Source organism: Cottoperca gobio, unplaced genomic scaffold (assembly GCF_900634415.1).
Source record: "Cottoperca gobio unplaced genomic scaffold, fCotGob3.1 fCotGob3_509arrow_ctg1, whole genome shotgun sequence".
NCBI lineage: Eukaryota > Metazoa > Chordata > Actinopteri > Perciformes > Bovichtidae > Cottoperca > Cottoperca gobio.
The window spans coordinates 24,852-43,439 of NW_021167044.1; the positions used below are offsets into that span (position 1 = coordinate 24,852).

At 38.3% G+C, this 18,588-nt stretch overlaps 1 protein-coding gene across 1 annotated transcript; it reads right to left on the bottom strand.

Annotated features, from left to right (window-relative positions):
- Nucleotides 1–2,479: 2,479 nt before the first annotated feature.
- LOC115006140 (dentin sialophosphoprotein-like) lies at nucleotides 2,480–14,655 on the bottom strand. Its single transcript, XM_029428216.1, has 10 exons — nucleotides 14,589–14,655; nucleotides 12,602–12,660; nucleotides 12,329–12,346; nucleotides 12,152–12,169; nucleotides 10,199–10,234; nucleotides 9,257–9,295; nucleotides 7,812–7,838; nucleotides 5,214–6,659; nucleotides 4,681–4,740; nucleotides 2,480–2,864 (listed from the first exon to the last, which is right to left on the bottom strand). Exons 1-10 carry the CDS (start codon nucleotides 14,597–14,599, stop codon nucleotides 2,806–2,808), a joined length of 1,773 nt encoding a protein of 590 aa, XP_029284076.1. The 5' UTR covers nucleotides 14,600–14,655; the 3' UTR covers nucleotides 2,480–2,805.
- Nucleotides 14,656–18,588: the final 3,933 nt, after the last annotated feature.

The window sequence follows — 18,588 nt, forward strand, 5'->3', positions numbered from 1 at the left end:
TGTAGCTGAGCTGGACTCTGGACGGGCTCCAGAGGAGGGATTAAAGGCACTTTAAGGTCCAGCTCTTTCTGAATGAGTGCAGCTCGCCTGGATCTCTGTAACCAAGAGCTGTGGGACACACAGACACACGGGCAACATGAACCCAGTGAGACTGCAGAAATACAAATAAACATCCAAGAAACCTTTAAACCCCTTTCCCACTGGACAAACCCTCCAACACCTGCTAACATCAGTCTCCGTATTTACCAGGGATGGAAACAGCCAGGTGGACGCACTCATTTTCAACACATTCACGAATATGAATATGAATAAGTGACAGATATAAAACAGCAGTAACCATTGTTATTTAATAACCGTGCTTTGTTTGTGACATTGAACTTGAGAAAATAAATAGAAAGGTGTACTCGACGACTGACAATTTGGAAAGGACGCTATTGCCTTTTTAGCGGGTTTTTCTAGGGTAAAAACCTCCATAAACACACTATAACACAGCAAATTTTGAAACAGATCACATTGGACCTGAGGATGTAAACACTTTAAACAATAAACACTTTAATTACACTTTCATAGTGAAGAACAGGGGTAGCCACAGAGTCACACTTTAACTATAAATCTGTGTCAACCAAAGCATTATTTCCTGAGGACAGCATAGCATTCTTTGCATATTATTCATTGCATATTATTCTTTACATAATATTCTTTGTGAAATGGTAAATGGACTGCATTTATAAAGTGCTTTTCCAATCTTTGCAATACATATATATATATATATATATATATATATATATATATATATATATATATATATATTTATATATATGTACTTATATGAATTTACTGAAGAAAATTGTCTGAACTCTGTGTGTGTGTATGTCTGTGTGTGTGTCAGGCTCCATTGATTCGCTCCCTGTTATTAGCCTCGGTCACAACCCCCATTAACCAACCCTTTATCTGGCAGGAAGTAACCCCCCCCGTCTCTGATTCTTCTTCGTTGGTGTGTGTGTGTGAGAGTCAGTTAACCTCGGATGACCTGAGGTCAGCTTTCATTCATGCTCTGAGAGAAACTTCATCTCTCAGGAGGCAGTCTTCCACACCAGCGACCTTCAGGTAACCAGACGCCCCCCACCCCACACACACACACAGACACCTGATCCCCCAAACCCCCAAACACCGCCGCACACACAAACACCGGACCCCCCTTTAATCTGCTTCTTAAAATGTCCCCTGAAAGTCCTGTTGGTTAATAACATATATTAAATGGTATTTTAATATATATTTGATGAATATAGTAAATATCTAGAATAAAAATGTGTATTTGGGCGGCAGTTGCTTAGTTTCACTGTGTGTGCTGTGCTGTGTACATGTGTGACGATTAAAAGAGGATTAAAAATCCTCCAGCTTTTATACATGTAGTTTAAATGTGATGGGGCCATCTCTCACACTTGGTTTAGGACTGTAAGGCTAATAAATTCCCTAAATGTCCCTGTGTCTTTAAATAGCATTCCATCATTTCATCTCCTCACTACAACCTGGATATAAGAAGTGGAAGTATTCACAGTGAACCTTTGGTTTGTTGACTACCATTTTGAAGCCTTGAGATAGATCTTTGTTTTTGGATGTGGCCATCTTGTTTTTTTGGAACCAGCAGTGACACAGAGGGGCGAGTTAAGTACAATCAAACACTGAACAAGACATTTTTAGGTGACCAAAAAACAAAATAGAAATGCTGTATTAGCAACCTGTCAATCACAAGGTAGCCCCGCCATAAAGCATACGCTCCTTTATCGTCTATTTTACTGTAAATGGGACCATCATTAATTAAATGAACATCATGCTGTATTGAAGATGATTTTTAACCATAGATTGAGACATATACCCAATCTAAGGTAAGGTAAGGTAGGAAAATGTTTACTAAGGTAATAAATCAAGTGAGAAGTAGAAACATTTTCTTATAGACTTCTACACACTCTGACTTCTTTCTGTAACCAGAGGAGTCGCCCCCTAATGGATATCAGAGAGGATGCAGGTTTATGATTCCTCTGCATTCGAATCAATATGTGTGTTGTGTAATGGATTTCAAATCAATACATGTGATTGATTTATGATTTTAGATCAATACGTATGATTGGTTCATTGATTTTAGATTAATATGTGTGATTGGTTCATTGATTTCAGATCAATACATATGATTGATTCATTGATCTCAGATCAATACGTGTAATTAGTTAATTGATTTCAGAGCAATATGTGTGATTGGTTGATTGATTTCAGATCAATACATATGATTGGATCGTTGGTCTCAGATCAATATGTGTGATTGGTTCATTGATTTCAAATCAATACGTATGATTGTTTCATTGATTTCAGATCAATATGTAGGAGAGGTTAATTGATTTTAGATTAATGTGTGTGATTGGTTCATTGATTTCAGATCAATATGTCTGTTTTTCATTATATTAAAGACTCAGGGACTAGGTGAGCAGTGACAGAAGGTTTGACAATTTAAACTTTATTAGCAGTATGTACACGTTAATGTGTGAATATAGATCTCAGAACAGCAGCTGGTTAAATGTTTCTGCAGACAGACAGGCAGACAGACAGGCAGACAGATAGACAGACAGGTAGGCAGACACACAGAAAGACAGACAGAAAGACAGACAGACAGGTAGACAGACAGACACACACACACACAGACAGGCAGACAGACAGGTGGAGATTTAGAAGGATGGAGCCAATCAATCAGGAGCGAGCGGAGGAGTAAACACAAACAGGAAGTTGAAGGTTGAAGTTTAGTTGCAGTTCAGCTTATGGTTGTTGGTTGCTTATGGTTGTCATAGCAACTGTATTCCACTGTGGGCTTGGCTCTGATGGAGAGAAAACACAAAAAACACTTTGTTGATATTTATGACCGTATGTATTGATCATTACTAAGGTGCGACTCTACGGACAAAATGTGTTTCCATGCACAGGTTAGTTTTTAGATTTTAGGCTATTGTGCTTCCAACACATGTCTTCTTTCAGACTAGTGGAAGGAAAACTTTAAAATCCAAATTTAGGAGTTTACTTTACTCATTTGTATATTTAAACATAACAATCCAAAACACTTTAAAATACATTTGTTAATGTCAGTGATGAACTGGGGAAGTTTCACGCTGATATCTATTAGTTACAGTTTTTACCCTATTCACCTGTAGCATGACCTTTAAATGTTAGTTTCGTCAGTATTTCAGTGTAAGTGTTAGTTTCTTCAGTATTTACACTGTGATCCCCTCCAAGCTGATCTCCAAGCTTTGCCAGCTTGGTATCAACACATCGCTCTGCAACTGGACTTTCTGATTAACAGACCCCAGTCTGTGAAGTTAGACAACCTCTTCTCCTCCGCTATTACCCCTGAACACCGCCGTGCCAGAAGGCTGCATGCTGAGCCCTCTCCTGTACTCCCTGTTCACCGATGACTCCTGTTTATGGCTCCAACACCATAATCAAGTTTGCAGATGACACCACGGTGGTAAGCCTGATCAGAGGTGACGACAAGACGGCCTACAGGGATGAGGTACAACACCTGGCCACGTGGTGTGCTGATAGCAACCTGACTCTTAACACCAAAAAGAACAAGGTCCTCATGGACTTCAGGCGGGCTGGGAACCATGCACACAACTCCATCTGCATCAACGAAGCTGCTGGAGCGTGTGTCCAGCTTCAAGTTCCTTGGCATTCACATCTCTGAACTCCTCCACCCTGATCAAAAACGCTGCAACAGGTGCCTCTACTTCCTACAGGGCCTTAAGAAAGCTCATCTTGGCCCCAGGATCCTGGTGGACTTTTACCGCTGCAGCATCGAGAGCATACTCACAAACTGCATCACAGTGTGGTACGGCAACTGCGCCGCTTCAGACCGAAAATCACTCCAGCGGGCGGTGAAAACCGCCCAACAGATCACCAGCACTCAGTTACCCACCATTAAGAACATCTTTCTCAAATGCTGTCTGGGCAAATCCAGGAACATCATGAAGGATGCCTCCCACCCTAACTACAGACTGTTCACCCTCCTCCCCATATAACCAAATATATATGCTGTTCATACCATTACCGTTTGCACAAACAACATGCATTTGCACTATGTTACATATTTATAGTAGTTTATAGCACCACTCAATGCACTTTCTGTATAAAATATAGCACATTTCTGCAGTTCTGGTTAGATACTAACTGCTATGCATTGGCTTGTACCTGTACTCTGGACAATGAAGTTGAATCTAACCTAATATAAATGTTAGTTTATTCAGTATTTAAAATGTAAATGTTTGTTTCTTCAGTATTTACAGTTTAAATGTTAGTTTCTTCAACAATTTCTGTGGTGATACCTGCAGTCGGTGAGCCTCCACAGTCCACAGGCTGGGCATCTAAATTACTGCTAAAAGAAGAAAACAGAGATTAACCTCATAAAATAAAATAAAAAATATAATGTAGATGTTTATATCTCTATGATACGACAGCAGGCCTTAGACGAACTGATCGTTGCAGCTGATCTTTGTAAATTGGACTGTTTTTACCATTCCTAATTAAAATATTTGTAATTATCCAGCTCAATTCTTTTGTGGGTTCAACTGTGAGAATACTAAAGTGAAATCCGGAAAGCTGTGACTGGATCAGAGCTGTGATTGGCTGTGTGGTCTTTACCGGCGGCGGCGGCGGTAGTGGAGTTCACAGTTTGGTCCGATTGTTGGTCAGCAGATGGAGCTGCAACAACAAACAATATATTATATTTTCTCCTGATACAATCACATATCTGTTTACAATTTTTCTTTCATCCTCTTCTCTTGATCTATCTTTTAAAACTTTTTATATTCTCATCTTGACCTCTGAACTCTTTTTGTTGACCACTAAATTTCCTCTTTCATTATCTTCAGATCTTCATTACCTCGCCAAGGACTCTGTCTGTCAGCAGGCTGACAGAAACCTGATGTTCATGAACCTTGGTCGACGAGGTAAAACACTTTGCATCACGGGGCAGATATATAAAATATTTATCACTTTCGAAGTCTGGATCCTTAAAACTTCTTTAAAATAAAGTACTTTGTTCGTCATCCTGGTCTGGACTTCTGAAAACTTCATCTAGACCTTTTGGACTCTGAATTCTTCAATTCTACTTTTATAAAAATAAGGACCGTGTTTTAAACACGAAAAACTTCTGAACATTGGTTTAGTTTTACCTTCCGTTTCTGGACTCTGTTCTTCAGATACCTCAGTATCCGTGTTTACAGAGTTGTCCAGGATCCTCTCATCCTTCTCCGTGGTGTTAGGGTCCGGCATGTCAAGGACTCTTTGAGGCTCCTCTTCACTACTCTCAGCATTTGTCTGGTTTCCATCTGTTTTATTGACCGCGCTGTCGTAATTTTCTTCGCTTTCTTTCTCTTCTAAAATCTCGTCCAGCTCTGCTGAATCTTTGTCCTCTGATGTATCATCTTTTATGTCGTCTCCCTCCATCATGTCCCTCTCGTCTTCTGATTCCTTTGACTCCTCATCTCCAATGTTACCTCCTTCCTGCACCTCCTCCCCCTCTGCCAGTGACTCCCCCCCTATCTCCCCCCCCTCCTCTCTGCTTTCATTGCTGTCGTCATTTTCTCTGCTTTCCTTCTCCTCTGTGACCTCGTCCAGCTCCTCCTCTGCCGATTCTTTTCCCTCTAGCATTTTATCTTCTGTGTCACCTCCCTCCTCATCTGATTCCTGTGACGTCTCATCCCCCATCTTTCCACTCTCTTCCCTCTGTCCCTCCCCCTTAGTTGACAACTCACCCACTGTCCCCCCCCCCTCTTCTGGGCTTTCATTGTCCGTGCTGTCGTCTTTCTCTGTAGGTATGTTAGCATCAGCTTTAGCGTCAGCCTCAGAGCTAGCGTCAGTGGCAGCATCAGTAGATTCATCGTCAGCATCAGTAGATTCAGCATCAGCATCAGTAGATTCAGCGCCAACGTCAGAAGATTCAGTGTCAGCGTCAGTAGAGTCAAAGCTAGCATCAGTAGATTCAGCGGCAGCGTCAGTAGATTCAGTATCAGTAGATTCATCGTCAGCATCAGTAGATTCAGCACCAGTGTCAGTAGATTCAGCGTCAGCATAAGTAGATTCAGCGCCAAAGTCAGAAGATTCAGTGTCAGCGTCAGTGTCAGCGTCAGTAGAGTCAAAGCTAGCATCAGTAGATTCAGGGGCAGCGTCAGTAGATTCAGTGTCAGTAGATTCATCGTCAGCATCAGTAGATTCAGAGCTAGCTTCAGGGGTATTGTCAGTGCCAGCTTTGTCTTCAGAAGCAGATTCACTGGAGTCAGAGTCAGTGTCAGTGCCAGCGGTATCTTCAGAAGCAGATTCACTGGAATCCGAGTCAGTGTCAGTGCCAGCGGTATCTTCAGAAGCAGATTCACTGGAATCCGAGTCAGTGTCAGTGCCAGCGGTATCTTCAGAAGCAGATTCACTGGAATCCGAGTCAGTGTCAGTGCCAGCGGTATCTTCAGAAGCAGATTCACTGGAATCCGAGTCAGTGTCAGTGCCAGCGGTATCTTCAGAAGCAGATTCACTGGAATCCGAGTCAGTGCCAGCGATATCTTGAGAGGCAGATTCACTAGAAACAGAGCTGACGTCGGTACTTTCAGCTACATTCTCTTCAGTACCTGAGGATTAAAGATGGACACTTGTAAATTATTTGTGTAATGTTTCCGTCAGCATGATGAATCCTAAAAAGGTTTGAGCTAACGATAGCTAAAGACCTAATCATTGAGGCTGTATATCTACTATATATTAGTCTCTTAGAATATATATATACTGTTTATATATATACTAATAGATTAATAGTAACATGTTCTCTCTATTGCTCCTAATGGTTTTTCGCTCATTGTTTCAGATAAATAATTTGTTCCTTACTGGAGCTGCTGCCCCCGCGACCCGACCCCAATAAGTGGTAGACGATGGATGGATGTTTCAGATAAATAATTTGTGATGTATTCTTTTCAGAAAAATAAGTGGGCTTTTGTTTATCAGAATGTTGAATTTATTTATACTTGTGTACTAATGTCATTATATTACAGGTCATTAAGCAGACACTCTTATCCAGACTTACAATGAACTCACTACAGGGACAGTCCTCGTGGAGCAGCTCGGGGCTAAGTGCCTTGCTCAGGGGCTCAATGGTGACAGCCCTGGTATTGAACTCACAATCTTCCGGTGTTCTATTTGGAAGTCAAACCACTAGACTACCACCACCAAAATGTGGTTGATAAAAGTGACACTGTTACTTCTGGTTCACACATTATTTAGTGTGCAGTGTGCGCGCTAATAGAGCATGTGCATCGAACATTAATCTTGAGCTCTTGTGTTCTGTCTATCACTGAGCTGTTTCCACCTATAGAGACAAAACCGTTTTACTCTATCAACGCAGAGCAAGTCATTGTAATGCAGTTCAACCTCTAAAACACATTTTATGGGATGAATAAATCAAAGAACTAAACTACTTGTTCACCGCTAGCCATATTTATGACTCACATAATGTTCACATAACTAATATGATTTGATGATGATATTTAATGCTGCTACACACAGACAGTTTCAGTTTCAGTTGCTGATACTGAAACAGACGGATAGACAAAAAAATGGGTTTCCTTGTTTGTTTTTAAGGAATTAAACATCCTCATTCTTTCTGTGGGTTTGGTTTCAGCTTTCGTTATTTTACAGTTTAAGAGGAAACAATCCCAGAAATCAACAACGTGAAATAAACTAAAGACACGTTAGACAAAGAAGTAAGAAGAAAACCTGAAGCTCCAGATTACCTTGTTCAGAGGCGCTGTCAGCACCTTCTGTGGACACAAATCAACAGGTTTTATTATGTATCATCAGTCTGGCTCAGCTGATTTAGCCCCTGAGCAAGGCACTTAGCACAGAGCTGCTCCAGGAACACTGTCCCTGTAGTTAGTTCTCTATAAGTCTGGATAAGAACGTCTGCTAAATGACCTGTTATCTAAATAACCCAACAAACATACATACTTTAATATTTTAACCCAAAGCCTAAATAATGAGTTTTGTTTTCTAGACCGAACCAAGTAGTTTTGTGACGGACAGAGAGACGGAAAGAGAGACAGACGGACAGAGATACAGACAGACAGAGAGACAGACAGAGAGACGGACGGAGAGACGGACAGAGAGACAGACAAAGATGGACAGAGAGACAGACAAAGAGCTAGACAGAGAGACAGACGGACAGAGAGACAGACAGACAGGGACAGAGAGACAGACAGAGAGACGGACGGAGAGACGGACGGACGGAAAGACGGACAGAAAGAGAGACAGACAGAGATACAGACGGACAGAGAGACAGACGGACGGACGGAAAGACGGACAGAAAGAGAGACCGACAGAGAGACAGACAGAGAGACGGACGGAGAGATGGACAGAGAGACAGACGGACAGAGAGACAGACAGAGAGATGGACAGAGAGACAGACGGACAGAGAGACAGACAGACAGAGACAGACAGAGATACAGACGGACAGAGAGACAGACGGACGGACGGACGGACGGAAAGACGGACAGAAAGAGAGACGGACAGAGAGACAGACAGAGAGACAGACAGAGAGACGGACTGAGAGACAGACAGAGAGACAGACAGAGAGATGGACTGAGAGATGGACAGAGAGACAGACGGACAGAGAGACAGACAGAGAGACAGACGGACGGACGGATGGAAAGACAGACGGAGAGACAGACAGAGAGACAGCAGGACAGAGAGACAGACAAAGATGGACATAGAGACAGACAGAGAGACGGACGGAGAGATGGACAGAGAGACAGACGGACAGAGAGACAGACAGACAGAGATGGACAGAGAGACAGACAGAGAGATGGACAGAGAGACAGACGAACAGAGAGACAGACAGACAGAGAGACAGACAGAGAGACGGACGGACAGAGAGACAGACAGAGAGACAGACGGAGGGACGGAAAGACAGACAAAGAGACAGACAGACAGACAGAGATACAGACGGACAGAGAGAGAGACAGAGAGACAGACGGAGGGACGGAAAGACAGACAGAGAGACAGACAGACAGACAGAGATACAGACGGACAGACACAGAGCAGAGACAGACAGAGAGACAGACAGAGAGACAGACAGAGAGACAGACAGAGAGACAGACAGAGAGACAGACGGACAGACAGAAAGACGTACAGAGAGACAGACGTACAGAGAGACAGATGGACAGACAGAAAGACAGGTTACCATGACTTTGTTCTTCAGAGGTTTTGTTCCCAACAGCCACTGTGGGGAGAAAAAAAGAAAAAAGAAAATAAGAAATTATATATATATGTGTTTGTGTATAATATATAGTGTACTGTGTAATGTATATTGTGTAGTATATAGTGTGTATTATATAGTGTGAATAGTCTGTAATATGTAGTATATAGTGTATATAGTGTGTAATATATAGTGTGTATAGAGGGTCTAAGGACAGAGGGTGTCGTATGTAATCGTCTGTAAACACTGAGACAAATGTATTTGTGATATTGGGCTATATAAATAAATTTGATTTGATTTGATAGTTTAGTGTGTAGTATGTAGTGAGCAGTATATGGTGTGTATATTGTGTAGTGTGTAGTATATAGTGTGTATAGTTTAGTGTGTAGTATGTAGTGTGTAGTTTATAGTGTGTATAGTGTGTAGTGTGTAATATATAGTGTGTACAGTGTAGTTTATAGTGTATATATTGTGTAGTGTGTAGTATATAGTGTGTATAGTGTAGTTTATAGTCTATAGTGTCTATTTTGTGTAGTTATTACATTAAATTTAGCTGACGCTTTTGTCCAAAGTGACAAAAATTGCAAACAATCCTGAGGATAAGAATAATAAGAATCCTGCAGGAACTTTAGCTTCAAATAGGTGAAATCATTTAAAGTGCTACATACAAAAATAAGAATTTATTTTATTTTTATTATTGTCCGAGGTGCAGTCGTTCCACCATTTAGGAGCAGGACAGCAAATCTTGGTCCCACTCGCAGTGAGAGAGCAGCGAAGTGAATGCGCTGGGGTGTCTGGTTTGACCGTGGCCTGGATGTAGGAAGGGGCTGATCCATTCACAGTACGGTAGGCCAACATATGTATGTAGCGTGTAGTATATAGTATGTATTCTGTGTAGTGTGTAGTACATAGTGTGTATTGCGTTACCATCGTTCAGGTGATCCAGCAGTGATGCAATTCTCTCTGAAACAGCAGAAACAAGAAAACACATAAACATTTATTTATTAATTATTTCTAATGTGAGAAACAAAAAATACATTGCAGTAAAATAAATAAATATTTATCAGTAAAATAAATAAATATGATGCAGTAAATAAATAAATGTGTTACAGTAAATAAATAAATATGATGCAGTAAATAAATAAATATGATGCAGTAATATAAATAAATGTGTTACAGTAAATAAATAAATATGATACAGTAATATAAATAAATGTGTTACAGTAAATAAATAAATATGATGCAGTAATATAAATAAATGTGTTACAGTAAATAAATAAATGTGTTACAGCAAATAAATAAATATGATGCAGTAATATAAATAAATATGTTTCAGTAAAATATATAAATATGATACTGTAATTTAAATAAATATTATGCAGTTAAAATGGTATGTGCGTCATTACTCTTTAGTAGCGCAGTAGAAAATACAAAAATTAGGCTCCAGGAAGTCTTAATATCAAGTGCTGCAGTTCTCAGTATTCAGGTAAAATGAGTTATAAATGTTTTCCTTGAACATCTAACTAATCTATCTGAAAAGCACATTATCTGTCTGAATTATATACCGGACATATCACCCAACACATGAGGTCTAACCCTAACCCTAACCCTGTCCGGCAGTGGCTCAGTTGGAGAGGTCCCAGTTCACCTCCTGCCCTGCCGTAGTGCCCTTGAGCAAGGCACCGGACACCCCCCTTCCTCCCTCACTCCCATTGCTCCCCGGGTGCTGTACATGAGCTGCCCACTGCTCCTGGTACTAGACTCCTGGCAGTAGGATGGGTTAAAATCAGAGAACACATTTCACTGTGTGTGCTGTGTGCTCTGCATGTGTGACCATTAAAAAGAGTGTTTCATCCCTCAGATTCTATTTATTAAACATAATAAAAATAATTTTAAATATATCAATCAACACTAAGGCAGAATAAATATAAGGAATTAACATGATGTTAAAATGTATAAATTACTGAAAATACCTTACTAATAATATTTGTTTTAAAAATAAATAAATATGTTGCAGTAAAATTTATAAATACATTGTAGTAAAATAAATAAATAAGTTGTAGTAAAATTATTAAATTACATTATATTACAGGTAATTTAGCAGACGCTCTTATCCAGAGCGACTTACAGGGAACTAAGTACAGGGACAGTCTCCCTGGAGCAACTCAGGGTTAAGTACCTTGCTCAGGGGTACACTGGTGGCAGCCTGGTAAATGTGTTGTAGTAAAATAAATAAATATATTGCAGTAATATGTATAAATAATTAAGTTGTATTAAAATTAATAATTAAGTTTTAAATTACATAAATAAATAATTTATATTAAAATAAATAAATAAATTTCTTGCAATAAGATAAATAAATAAATAAAGTGGATTAAAGTACATCAATAAATATCCATCCATCCATCGTCTACTGCTCAATAAATATGTTGCAGTAAAATAAATAAATAAATTGTATTAAAATAAATAATTAAGTTGTATTAAAATAAATGAATAAATAAGTTGCAGTAAAAAATGTAATAATAATAAGGTTGTATTAAAATAAATAAATATATACGTTTTAATAAAAGGAATTTGTTGCAGTAAAATAAAAATAAGTTGTATTACAGTACATTAAAGAATTGTTGCAATAAAATGAATAAAGTATAAAAGGAGATGAATTCTAAATTGTTCACATTGTGGTTGTAATGAAGCCGGCAGCCTCTAGGATGCGCTGGAGGACTTTACACTGTTAGTCTATGCAGGGAGCCTACTGTTCTCTGATTGGCTGTCTAAATCAGCCGATTGGTTCTGACCTAATCGGGAGGCGGGTCTTCTTCATGGGGTCAAAGGTCAAAGCTTCAACTAAACTGGAGGGTTTATTTAAAAGTTTTTATTTACCGTCACCTGTAGTTTCCCCTGTAACACAACAACAAACAAGAATTACATAAATACATAGAAATAAAAAAGTCTCTATTTTATAATCTATACTTTTAACAGTGTAAATTGATTTTTATTTATATTTTCTCTCTCTGCACAATAATAATCTCAGTTTTGCAGTTTAACGTTTATATTTACCATCGGCTGTAGTTCCCTCTGCAACACGAGAAAACACAATATATATATTTATGGCTTCACAATAATTTATTTGATTTTGATCTGTACAGTTTAAAAGCTTACTTACTACTTAAAGCTAACATTTATAATAATAATAATAATAATGATAATAATAATAATACTTATTATTATCATTATAATAATAATGATAATAATAATAACGATGATAATAATGATAATAAAAATAAATAAATAAATAATAGGAGTAATAATTGAATTGACAATGGAACTGACCTGGGACTGGAGCTGCAAGAGAAAGAGCCGCGAAGAAAACTAAGAGCAAAATAACACACCTGTAACACACACACACACACACACACACACACACACACACACACACACACACACACACACACACACACACACACAGTGGTATTGAATACAGATACATTTCATTTAAATACAAAATTAAATATTACATTAAATATTCAATTAAATATTAAATTAGCCTCTCACTTCCTGTCCTGTTTTATGTCCTTATTGACCTGAGAGCTACCAACTGTCCGGAAGTATTGTATTGAAGTATTTGTTATGTTATGTTTTAACATAACAAAGGGGGCTTATTGATTTGGTTATACCTTCTCTTAGATAAGCTTCATGTAGTTGGCATGTCTTAAAATGCATTATTATGGTTGAATTCTTATTTACATCATAGAAAACAGTGTGTTGTTGTTCTGAGGTGTACCCCATGATTCGACGCTGGGTCCACTTATTTTCTCTATTTTCAATAATAATCTTTCTTTAACCTCTTAATCTGTTTTAATTCTTCTGTTCAACTATATTCAGTCCAAACCTCATTTACTGAAACTCCAAACTGCTCTTTAATCGGAATTAAATTCCTTACAAAACTGGCTTTTATCTAATAAACTACTGCTCAAGAAAACAACTTTAATGTGATCTTTGATACGAGACTCAGCCTTTAAACAAAATGTATTAATCTAATCATATCGTGTAACTCACTTAAACGGCATCCGTTCATTATAATATTATATAAAAATGTAAACATGTCAACTATCCGCATTAAGGCCCAGGACCCCTCAGCTGAAAGAGACAGGGACCCCCGACCAACTACACATGTTTAACATACAGTTACATATTAAACTACAATACCATGTGGGGCGTCTTAAACAACTGCCCCACCGCAGTAATTCTGAGGACCCCGAGGGGTCACGGACCTTCCGTTGAATCCCCTGTTAAATGTTTGAGGCTTCTTACGACCGAACAGTGTGATTAATAACAGATTCCTTCTTATTAATGCTACCGTCTGCTGTATTTCTGCAGGAAACGTACATAAGGTAAAAGATGTCAGGTGTTCAGTGTGTATGGGGGGGGAGAGCAGTTAAATGACTGCGTTTCTTTGTGTTTCTCCATGGAGAATAGACACAAAGCATCTCTTCTTTTCCAACGTATAGAGAGAAACCAGCTCAGATACTCGAAGAGAAAAGCTTTAAGCTTCAACATGAGGGTCGAGTGTCGGTGGAAACCCGCAGAAGGGAGCGTCTTTATGTGAAACTTCTACAGAATTTATGCTAAAGTACACTTCATAAAGTCTACATACAAGTACACAGATATAAAGTCTACTTTAATTAAAGTATACTCAGATATAAAGTCTACTTTAATACAGGTATACTCAGATATAAAGTCTACTTTAATTAAAGTATACTCAGATATAAAGTCTACTTTAATTAAAGTATACTCAGATATAAAGTCTACTTTAATTAAAGTATACTCAGATATAAAGTCTACTTTAATTAAAGTATACTCAGATATAAAGTCTACTTTAATTAAAGTATACTCAGATATAAAGTCTACTTTAATTAAAGTATACTCAGATATAAAGTCTACTTTAATTAAAGTATACTCAGATATAAAGTCTACTTTAATTAAAGTATACTCAGATATAAAGTCTACTTTAATACAGGTATACTCAGATATAAAGTCTACTTTAATACAGGTATACTCAGATATAAAGTCTACTTTAATACAGGTATACTCAGATATAAAGTCTACTTTAATACAGGTATACTCAGACATAAAGTCTACTTTAATACAGGTATACTCAGATATAAAGTCTACTTTAATTAAAGTATACTCAGAAATAAAGTCCTCTACATTAATAATAATAAAGCCTAAATTATTTAATGAATTAGTTTTGAACCTTCAGTAGTCTGAAGCCTGTCAAACATTTTTAATGAAGTGAATAAAGTTAAAAAAAACTTACCGTTGAAGCATTTTTGTTGTTATTCAGCCGATCGAAAGGAAACAGGTTTCAGTGTTTGTTTCTGAAGAGATTTGAGAGAGAGGAGCAGCTTTATATAGCTATATATATATGCTCCTCCTCCATTTTACTGCTCCTCCTCCTCTTCTATTTATATTTCTTCTTCTCTTTGTCCTTCTTCTCCTTCTTCTCATTCTCTTTTCTTCTTCTCTTTCTCTTTTCCTTGTTCTTGTTCTTGTTCTTGTTCTCCTTCTCTTTGTTTCCTCTTCTCCTTCTCCTCCTTCATCTTCTTCTCCTTCTTCTCCTTTACATACTCAGTTTGATGCTGTTTAATCTATATTTAAACCAGATTTATTATTAATCTAGATTCAAACCAATTTGGACTAGATAAAGACTTGATTTATTCCGATTTTCTATTAGATTAAGCCCTAAAATGGGTTTGGACTAGATTAAGAACTGATTCATTAGGACTATATTTGGAAATTTCTGAGTTTAAACCAGAGCAGATCCTGTGAAGCTTGACTGAACTTGAGCAACAAACTCAAACTTCACATCAAGGAAATATATGAAAGAGAGAACTGGTTTGACGACATTTACAAGAAACACATTGAGTTCATGAGGATGTTAACAACTTGTCTTTAACATGTTGCTGATGATTCACACCTACACTAATGTGTGTGTGTGTGTGTGAGTGTGTGTGTGTGTGTGTGTGTGTCACAGTATTTCCTTGTATGACTTTCTGGGAAATTCAGTCAAACCACTGAAACCTTTTCTCTTTTGTTGTACCTTCATTCTCATATGAAGTACTTCCTGCCAAGGTTTTATTCAATAGACGTCATTATTATTGTTATTGTTATTGCTATTATTATTGTTATAATTATAATTATTATTATTGTTGTTAATATTCACATTTTCTTTCATGAAAAGTGGAGCAGGTGAGCCCAGGAGACTAAAGATAACGTAATAGAAATAACTCTAATTTAAGGTTCGTGCAGGCGAACATCTAAAACTGAACATCACAGAATAAAAACAAAGATGCAACAAAAAATGATAACATGCAGAACAGACAGATAATCGTATAACGGACTAATGACATACAGAACAGACGGTGAACCGTATAACAGACGGACTAATGCCTATAGCAGCATAACTAGGGGCTGATCCAAGGCAAGCCTGAGACAGCCCTAACTATAAGCTTTATCAAAAAGGAAAGTCTTTAGCCTGCTCTTAAATGTGGAGAGTGTGTCTGCCTCCCGAACACAAACTGGAAGCTGGTTCCACTGGAGAGGAGCTTGATAGCTGAAGGCTCTGGCTCCCATTGTACTCTTAGAGACTCTAGGAACCACAAGTAACCCTGCAGTCTGGGAGCGCAATGCTCTAGTTGGTTTATAAGGTACTATGAGATCTTTAAGATATGCTGGAGCCTGACCATTAATTACTTTGTAAGTCAGGAGAAGGATTATGAATTCTATTCTGTATTTTAACGGGAGCCAGTGCAGAGCAGCTAATACAGGAGTAATATGATCCCGTTTCCTTGTTCTTGTCAATACACGTGCCGCTGCATTTTGGATCAACTAAAGAGTCTTAATCGACTTTTTTGGACAACCTGATAACAATGAGTTGCAGTAATCCAGCCTTGAAGTAACAAATACATGGACTAGATTTTTAAGAAGTGGTTTTATTACAGCTGCTTTAAAGGATTGTGGTACGTAGCCAGATAATAGAGACAGGTTGATCATATTTAATAACGAGGTGTTAATTAAGGGTAAAACTTCTTTAAACAGTTTAGTTGGAATCGGGTCTAAAAGACAGGTTGATGCTTAGACGATGAGATTGTTGAAGTTAGTTGGTTAAGGTTGATTGGAGTAAAAGAGTCTAGATATATTTCAGGAGTTACAGATGTTTTTAAGGTTCTGGAGGTTGAAGTTAAGTCGTTACTGATTGAGGTCAGGAGGAGATTAATTTTGTCTCTAATAATTATAATTTTATGGTTAAAGAAGCTCATGAAGTCGTCACTACTGAGAGATATAGGAATAGAAGGCTCTGTAGAGCTGTGGCTCTCTGTCAGCCTCAGTGCTGAACAGAAACCTGGGGTTGTTCTTATGTTCTTCTATTAAGGAAGAGTAATAAGCTGCTCTGGCATTACGGAGAGCCTTCTTATACGTTTTAAGATGATCTAACCAGACTAAACGAGATTCTTCCAATTTAGTGGAACGCCATTTACTTTCAAGATTTCTTGACTTTTGTTTTAGTTTGCGGATTTGTAAATTACGCCGGAGCTTTCTTTTTCTGTTTTATGATCTTCTTCTTTAGAGGAGCGACAGAGTCGAGATTTCTCGACTTTTTAAAAAAACTGAACGCAGATACTGTACCTACAATACTGCCAAGACCTCAGCCAGCACAAGCCACCACGCTGACTCAAACACGTCCGCCGATGCAGAGTCCTCCACCAAAGAGACGATGAAATGCATTCGCCAAAAGGGAGAGCGAAGGTAAGCCGTGCTACTTGTTTAATGTATTTATTATTACAAGCATAAAGCCATCATCGGTCGAGGCCTACTGTATGTAACAAGTTTACACCAGGCCTTAGCCGATATCTGTGTTATTGTTTGTAGTATTAATAACTTTAGCTAATTACACTTCATTAGCTTAATTAAGTATAGATTCAATGTTTATAACAGGCTTCCCCATTTTATTCTGTAGTTTGAGCAAAAGCTTGAGTCTATTTAACTTTTAACTATCACCCTATAATTACATAGGTATTGAAACATTGGTGAATGAAGCCACTGACAGAACTGAGGATACCTGTATGATCAGTTAAACATCCACACTGGCGAGGAAGCTGTGTGTACACCAGTAAGTATACAGACTGTACGTCATCGGTACATTACAGTTGCAGTACCAGTAGACCTGCACATGACGTGTTAAAAATACAAAGTATAGCATCACCACATGCATGTACATAATTCATATATTTAATTATTTGATTTGATATCATTATTATTAGATATTTTCTTTACGCAGACATGTATAAACATGCAATACAATTTCAAGGTGGTTTGAAAGATTTATTAGTGAAGTTGTGTTTTGTACATTTCAGACATGTTAGAATGAAATTGCTGTGCAGACGGATCCCCCTCCACGGATACACCACAAGTCCATGCAGGCGCGACCACGTGTCAGGTCAGCTGGACTGCAAGTTCCAATCCATGTTGGTTGTTCCAAAGGTCAGCATCATAATATTTCAATATTGATATGTAAGATACAAATACAGATACACACACACACATATTATATATATATATATATATATATATATATATATATAATATGTCATTCTTGATTATAAAACAACTTTTTTACAGAGTATGTTACTGAACTCTTGACCGAGACGCTCCGCTTTGTGCCAAGACAATGTTGATGAGGAACCTTTCGAAGTCCCAGCTCCACTCAAACGAGAGCTATCGACTCAATATAGGATAGCTTGTGATCTATTTACGATCGAGGATAATGTTACGTTTTATTATGATGTATTCACTATATATTGAGAAGTTCTATGAACTATAGTCAAATGTATATACCTGTCTGTATTCTGTTGTCGCACAGGATCTCCGCCAAATCCAGAATCACCGTCACCATCATCTGCATGTTCGCTCCCGTCTGTGTCTCCATCTTGAATACTGTGTCTCGAGCTGCTCTGTTTTCACCACGTTAAACTCGCATGATCTAAATCCACGACACCGGCATCCTCTTCAATAAATTCCTCTTCTTGAAGGTGCAACGAGTTACGACTCACTGTCACTCGATTCTGTCGAAATATCCGAGCCAGAGTCCGACATCGCCACGTCTGCCGCTTCTGCCTGTGTATGTCTGTGTATTCAACTGGTGGACTGTGTTCTACTTGTGACGTCAGAACACGGCGTCGGCTGTTTCTGGTAGCGGCGATGTCAACATCGGTGGTCGACATACTAAATTGTGATTTATTAAATACTGCGATCATTGT

What these genes read in the sequence shown, in the direction of transcription:
- LOC115006140 (XM_029428216.1), bottom strand. An exon ending in CTCTGAAGAACAAAGTCATG is followed by an intron (nt 7,839 to 9,256) that starts GTAACCTGTCTT and finishes TTGTGTCCACAG; the next exon opens with AAGGTGCTGACAGCGCCTCT. An exon ending in CACTACCGCCGCCGCCGCCG is followed by an intron (nt 2,865 to 4,680) that starts GTAAAGACCACA and finishes TCTCTCCATCAG; the next exon opens with AGCCAAGCCCACAGTGGAAT.